The sequence below is a fragment of the Myotis brandtii genome, unplaced genomic scaffold (genome assembly GCF_000412655.1).
Source record: "Myotis brandtii unplaced genomic scaffold, ASM41265v1 scaffold30, whole genome shotgun sequence".
Taxonomy (NCBI): domain Eukaryota; kingdom Metazoa; phylum Chordata; class Mammalia; order Chiroptera; family Vespertilionidae; genus Myotis; species Myotis brandtii.
The window spans coordinates 2977714-2985172 of NW_005361458.1; the positions used below are offsets into that span (position 1 = coordinate 2977714).

At 36.0% G+C, this 7459-nt stretch overlaps 1 protein-coding gene across 1 annotated transcript in view; it reads right to left on the reverse strand.

The window, feature by feature from the left end:
* Positions 1–7459, reverse strand: part of CCDC171 (coiled-coil domain containing 171) — a 250803-nt gene that overhangs the window by 230223 nt on the left and 13121 nt on the right. The window contains exon 4 of the mRNA XM_014542370.1: positions 207–381. Coding sequence (XP_014397856.1) covers positions 207–381 — 175 coding nt within the window. The remainder of the gene's footprint in view (positions 1–206; positions 382–7459) is intronic.

The following is a 7459-nucleotide window of genomic DNA, read 5'->3' on the forward strand; positions in this document are numbered from 1 at the left end:
TTTCCACACATACACAACATAAAAAAAATTAATGTTAAGTAGATAAATATTCACATAACTGCCAGAAAACTTTATACACACCCACCAAAGTCAAAGGTCAGTCAATGAATCTTACCTCTGACCCTACATGGAATGCATAAACACCAAGCAATGATATTCAATGAGGTCACAATTCTTAACATGGGAAGAAATGGAAATGGTCTTACCACAGAGTTTTTCTTGGATCTTATGTGCCTCAGCTAACCGTTCTTCAGCAGCCCGTCTTCCAAGACCAGCTTCCTTTCTAGCAACAGCCAAGTCATATTCCAAACTTTGTCGCAATGCTTCTCCTTTTTCAACCTCAGAGCGTAGCCTGGCAATCTGGCCCTCATAGCTTGCCAGCTAAAAGCGAATTTCTGATATCATGAACCAATATTACAATATGTTTCCAAGATTATTAGATCATTAACCCAAACACTTACATTTCTTAAAAAAAACTTGTTTCTATAATATTTATAAGATAAGAATTTATACTTTCTGAAAGACTGGAAAAGAAACACTAGCCTAACCAAATGACACTAGTAATTTTCTTATTTTAGGGAATCCACCAGAGGAAAAAATTTTAATTCTTATATTAAATTCTTATAAAAATAAAGGAAAATCACAAGTTTTACTCAGTTAATAGTTATATCTAAGAAGTGGAAAAAATGCATGACACATAGTAAGCACTTAAAAATTCATTCCCTCCTCCTCTCCTAGTCTCTAAATGAAGTCAAGAAGCAAACTGCGCCCTAACCGGTTTGGCTCAGTGGATGATAGAGCGTCGGCCTGCGGACTGAAAGGTCCCAGGTTCGATTCCGGTCAAGGGCATGTACCTTGGTTGCGGGCACATCCCCAGTGGGAGGTGTGCAGGAGGCAGCTGATCGATGTTTCTCACTCATCGATGTTTCTAACTCTCTATTCCTCTCCCTTCCTCTCTGTAGAAAATCAATAAAATATATATTTTTTTAAAAATCAATAAAATATATTTTTTTAAAAAAAGAAGCAAACTGCATCAAAATATAGTTTGGTAAATATTGTCTATATTATTTCTCTTGATTATGATTTTACTGATAGAGCCTAAAGTAATAAAAATGCCAACTTTTCAGGGGTCTGAATAAACTAATATCTAATTTATCTAATATCTAGAAAGCTAGATATCTAATGACTAGATTTAATTTACCTAATATCCTTCTATGAATTAATGTGACAGAACATAGGTCTGAAAATTAGAACTGGGTGATTTGTAAAGTCCTTTCCCACTCTAAAATTCTATTGTCGAATCAATGACTCATTAAATAATATTAAACACTTGCTATGTGCTAAGTACAGTGAAAGATATAAAAACCAGGAATTCAATACTATAGAAAGGCATATGGCATAACTTTTATAAAAGAGGTAAAAATGCTATGATATTACAAAGAAAAGCAAAATGATTTGTTGCTGGTGGGAAAGAAAAAATGGTAGATCAGAAAGAATGCTAGAAAAGTATCATTTAGGAAAGCTTTGAGCTACTATCAAATAAGAGACAAAAAAATCTCTGCAGGACAACATCAGAAATCACTTAAGTTGCTATTAAAATGTAGAGTGTAGCAACAGTTACATTTTTTCCACATATAAAAAATAAAATAATTTCCCATTCAAATTTTTAGAATAGCAATGCCTTCATAACACTATACTTATAAAATAAGAATTTACAAATATTTTTCAATAGTAAAAGAAAAAATCATACAACAACCTTAATTACAAAGTCAAGATTACTCTTAGGAGTGGAAGAAGCTTCACATGTTGCTACCCTCTGAGTTGATAATATACCGTTTGTCTTGCAGCAATTCTAGTACCTGTGTGATCGATTGCCTTTACTAATGTCCTTTTGTTGACAGACCTAAAGTAATGTCCATTTTCTTGACTGGACTCCAAGTAACATAGCTCTTGGTATCAGAAATTATCTCTAGATGGGTTTCTGATATTGGCTGGTGAACCTATATGAGCCTAAATATAATGAAGAGCTCTACCTAGAAATGGGATATTAGGGATCCATGAGATATAGTGGGATCACAATTTTTTAAATTATCATGTACAGTTGTCTAGAATAAAGTTAAAGACAAGCTTGTGGGAAATGAAGTAGCAATTGCATTTGACCATTATGGCAGTATAGTTTACTACAAGACCTGTGAGGTAAAAAGGCTGTATCAGAGAACTTATAAAAACAAAATAATAATCTCAGCTCAAGGTGGTCAGAAAACCAGAGAATTTCTATTTCAAGTGTAAAAGAATCTCTTATTTCTCATAACCCCAGGACAGACAAGGCTAAGGACTAGACCAAAAAAATCTAATTATGCGAAATGCAGAATTACAAGTTGAATAAAGAGCCTCCCCAAGTTTCTAATGTTAAGATGCTAAGTATCACCCGGCCGGCGTGGCTCAGTGGTTGAGGGTCCACCTATGATCTAGGACATTGCTGGCGAACCTATGACACGCGTGTCAGAGGTGACACGTGAACTCATTTTTTTGGTTGATTTTTCTTTGTTAAATGGCATTTAAATATATAAAATAAATATCAAAAATATAAGTCTTTGTTTTACTATGGTTGCAAATATCAAAAAATTTCTATATGTGACACGGCACCAGAGTTAAGTTAGGGTTTTTCAAAATGCTGACACGCCGAGCTCAAAAGGTTCGCCATCACTGATCTAGGAGGTCATGGTTCAATTCCCAGAGAGCATGCCCGGGTTGCGGGCTCGATCCCTCATGTAGGGAGGCAGCTGATCAATGATTCTCTCTCATCATTAATGTTTCTCTCCCACTCTCCCTTCCTCTCTGAATCAGTAAAAAAAAAATTTTTTTTAAAAGATGCTAAGTATCAGTTGGGCATTAGATAAGAAGGAAGGAGATGGGTGAGGGCTTTTGGAATTATATACACCTAAAAAATGTAAAATCCCAAATGCCCCCTTGAACACCCCTTGCCAACAAAAGCCGCCTCTCTCCTCCCTGTCTGAGGTAACTAGCCTTCCCTTGCTTGAAGATTTAGTAATGACCACACCTGAAGCAGCTGTCTTGCAAGAGGATTTGCAAGACCAACCTCCACCACCTTTTGTCACTATAGACAGATTCAAAACTCTCTTTGCTGCAAGAGGAGAAATGCAAAGTCAGGTCCAGAAGAAAATAGCTTATACAGCAAAAGAACTGCAAAATCTTGATAATCTTTTACTAGCAGGAACCTGCAGAACATATATAGGATTGATTTGGATTTAACTAGCTAGCTCTAACAGTTTGCTTGGATCAGCCGTGGGCAAACTACGGCCCGTGGGCCGGATCCGGCCCATTTGAAATGAATAAAACTAAAAAAAAAAAAAAAGACCGTACCCTTTTATGTAATGATGTTTACTTTGAATTTATATTAGTTCACACAAACACTCCATCCATGCTTTTGTTCCGGCCCTCCGGTCCAGTTTAAGAACCCATTGTGGCCCTCGAGTCAAAAAGTTTGCCACCCCTGGCTTGGATAGATGACTGTAAATTGATTTTAACCACGGCCTACAATCATTTAATGAGGTCAAAATGCCAGTACTTTCCTGATGTCATATCGAGACTTAAGGAGATGGGAGTAGTTTTATTACAAGCAAACCAAAACTTCCCCTTCCCCCTATTACATCCTCTTGAAGGACCCAAAGGCATTCTTTTCCTAATTAAAATGCTATAAACTGCACTGGAGGAGGCAGCACAAGCATCATTAGAAAGCTCTGGTGGCTAACCTGTATGTGCCAAAGATAATAATGGATGGTGGAGATAACGTGGGATATGCCACCATTGAGATGAACACCCCAATTTCAATTGCAATGATGGACTTCCAGAATGGCAAAGGCCAAGTGGTAGCAATTAGCCACTAGATAATGAATGCTGAAGAGCATAAGGTGTAGACTGCCAATCATTTGTGCATTTGATCTCAGATCCATTACCTAACCCCTTCTTTTGCTCTATTCTATTTCATCATAGGAACTATAATTCTCATGCTCCCATGCCAAATGGCTGTCAGTAGCTGCATCTCTTTTGAGGTTCCAGCTCCCCATACTTTCTCTCCACATTCCAACACTGACTGAACAACCCCTACCATGGCTCTACCTCCCATAAGACAGCCCCAACTTCTGGACTCTGGTAACATTATCTGCTCCCACTGGCCCTCTGTCCTAGAAGTGTTGGTGGCTTCCTGCCGTTAGTAATCTCTGGGTGGCTCCTCATTCCCTGTTTGGATTCTTAGGTCTTCCATCACCAATACAATCAATTCTCTCTATTAATGCCCCTCGTTTTAGCTGATTGGATCTTATTTGATTTCCAGAACTACCCACATAGCTGATAAACATATCCTCGGCCCTTGAGGTTGTTTTCTCACTTAAGGTTCAACACATGCACTAAAACATACAACAGTAGCAAAATATGTCCCTCCTTTTAAAAAATATATTTGCATTCTTTTAAGTCTGTATGCTCAACCACTATTCTAGAACCTTCTCTCTGGTTCTTTTATGCCTTCTACAATATGTCTCAGCCTCTAAAAGAAAGATTTTTCACAATTTTTGACCCATGACCATTTTTGGCAATCTGGCAAAGCCTTCTCAAGGATAAGTAATTAAATGCATAAAAAAAACATGTGGGGTAATATAAATCAAAATACTAGTATAAAAACAAATACATGACATAAAAACAAATTTGTGATACTGTAATCTATATACATCTTTAATAACATTAAATAACAAGCTCTACTCTTAGGTCTAATAACCACTGTAATTTCAAAGTAGTGACAAGTATAAACAATATTTCAATATATTTGCAATAACTGAATTGTGGTATCTATGATTTCTCTTTATGATAAATTCAAAACTACTGCTAATACTATTATGGCTTGTTAAAAGGAGGACTGGCTGCATCAAATCCTTCATAACTGAGTAAATGTTTAATATGAGTTAGAGATTAATAAAAATTAAAATGTTCTTTTTCCCCATCCAAGTACACGGATTCCTTGATTTCTCTGTTTCCGAGGACCTTAGCTTAAGAACCTAAGCTCTTAGGACTGGCTGAATCAGTCAAACAATATCTTCAGTTCCTAACGTCTTAAAAAGCCTACTGCTTGGTCTTAGGTTTCCAGTATCTCTTGGCTAAAGAAAGTGACATTGCTCTTCTTTATCCTCTCCCATCTGTCCCAATTTTTAAGATCTACTCTCTTAGCAACTTTCAAATTTGCAATATAGTATTAACTGTAAATTACATCCCCATGACTTATTTATACCTAGAAGTTTGTATCTTTTGATACCCTTCACCATTTCACCCAACCTCCACATCCGCCTATATTTCTGTGACCTTCGATTGTTTGGATGATTTGTTTTTTAGATTCCACACATATCTGTCTATTACTAACTGACATATTTCACTTAGCATAATGTCTTCAAGGTCCATCCACGTTATTGCAATGGCAAGATTTCATTCCTTTTAAATAGCTAAGTAATATTCCATTGTATGTATATACCATATTTTCTTTATCCATTCATCACCAATGAACATTTAGATTTTAAAGATATTTTGTGCTAATCTAACAAAATGATAGAAACAGAATCATAGATATATAGAACAGACAGCTGTCAGAGGAGAGGAGCATTAGGGAATTGGGTGAAAAAGATGAAGGGATTAAGTAAACAAATAAATAAATAGCACATAGCACAGACAACAGTGTGGTGTTTGCCAGAGAAAAAGGGGTTGGGGGGAGGTGGGAGAGAGTAAAGGGGGGATGGTGACAGAGAGAGACTTGACTTTGGGTGGTGAGCACACGATGAAGCATGCAGATGATGTGTTATTGAGTTGTATGCTTGAAACATGTATGATTTTCTTAACCAATGTCACCCCAGTAAATTAAATTTAAAAAAATAATAAAATTAAAATAAAGACATTTTGTGCCAATCATCTACCATAATGTGTATTAGCACTAGGAGTATCTGATAAGGCAAATACAGGGTGTCCGCAAAAAAATGTATACACACTTAACAGCTGATAGCTCAACTTTGAAAATGAAATGTACTGTTATAAACACTGCCTTTATAATCATTCAAAGTGTGTGTATACATTTTTTGGGACACCCTATATATGTCCTTATTTTGGATGGCAAGATAGTTTTATTCATCTCTGCCTTGCTTTATAAAAGGCATATTTGGAGAATATACAGCAAAAAAAAATTACTATATACTGGTAATATGAGTAAAATCACCTAAACAAATAATTGAAACAATAAGTATAAATGGTAATATGAAACTGGCATTGAACCAATTCTAATCACCTATTTTGAGAAAATTCTTTCTTCCCTGAAATAATTTCCCATCTCTTTAATGTGAACACGCTTCAAAACATTTTGATTAAATAAAGACAATAGTGTATTCTGCTAAGAGAAATCTGATGATAACTGCAAAAATACATAAAAGAATCTATTTAATATAAATACATGATATGATTATCATGACACTAATGTACATTTGATTTTAAAATATAAGTTTTAGATATTATAAACAATTAGCATAAATTTAACAAATGCTACTTTATATTCACTATGTAATAAGTAAGTAAAAGCAATTACTTCAATTACCTCATTTTAAAATTACTTCACTTGCCATTAAAAATACAAATAAAACAATCATGTATGCATTGCTTGTTATTTCAATCAGAAACCTCTCACTGTTCCTTAGAGACCCAGAAAAAAATCATTTTTCAAACATTTATTCAACACACAGCTGCTGAGGGCCTAAGCCATGTGAGAGACTGAGAGACTGAGAGACAGAGATACAAAGTATGGTCACTGCTTTCAGCTCTCAGGAAGCTTACAGACTAAGGAAGAGCAGGTAAGCATGAAATAAATGTTTTAATTCTAAAATATCTGTAACAGCAGCATTGGAAAAGCAAAGAAAGGAGTGAGCAGTGTCACCTAGGGAGGCTTTAAAAGGTTTCCTGACAGAACAGCATTTAGTAAAAGAATTTAGTAACAGAATTTAGTAAAAAGGGAAGAAAAACACCTGTTTATACTTAAGTGTCAATAAATTATAGCTACTATTACAGTGCACAGGCACTTTATAAATCTGCTTAATTACTACAACAACCTTTTGGGACCAGCATTTCAGAATAAGAAACCAGTGATGTACAACTCACCCAAGGTCACATATCTTATAAATGGTAGAGCCACGAATGAGTCCAAACCTGTGAAAGTCAATATTCTTTCCACTACATACGCTGCCTAAGCTGAGCTTTAAGAATGAATAAGATCTAAAAAGAGAGAAAGTAGCCCTAACCGGTTTGGCTCAGTGGATAGAGCATTGGCCTGCGGACTCAAGGGTCCCAGGTTCGATTCCGGTCAAGGGCATGTACCTTGGCTGTGGGCACATCCCCAGTAGGGGGCGTGCAGGAGGCAGCT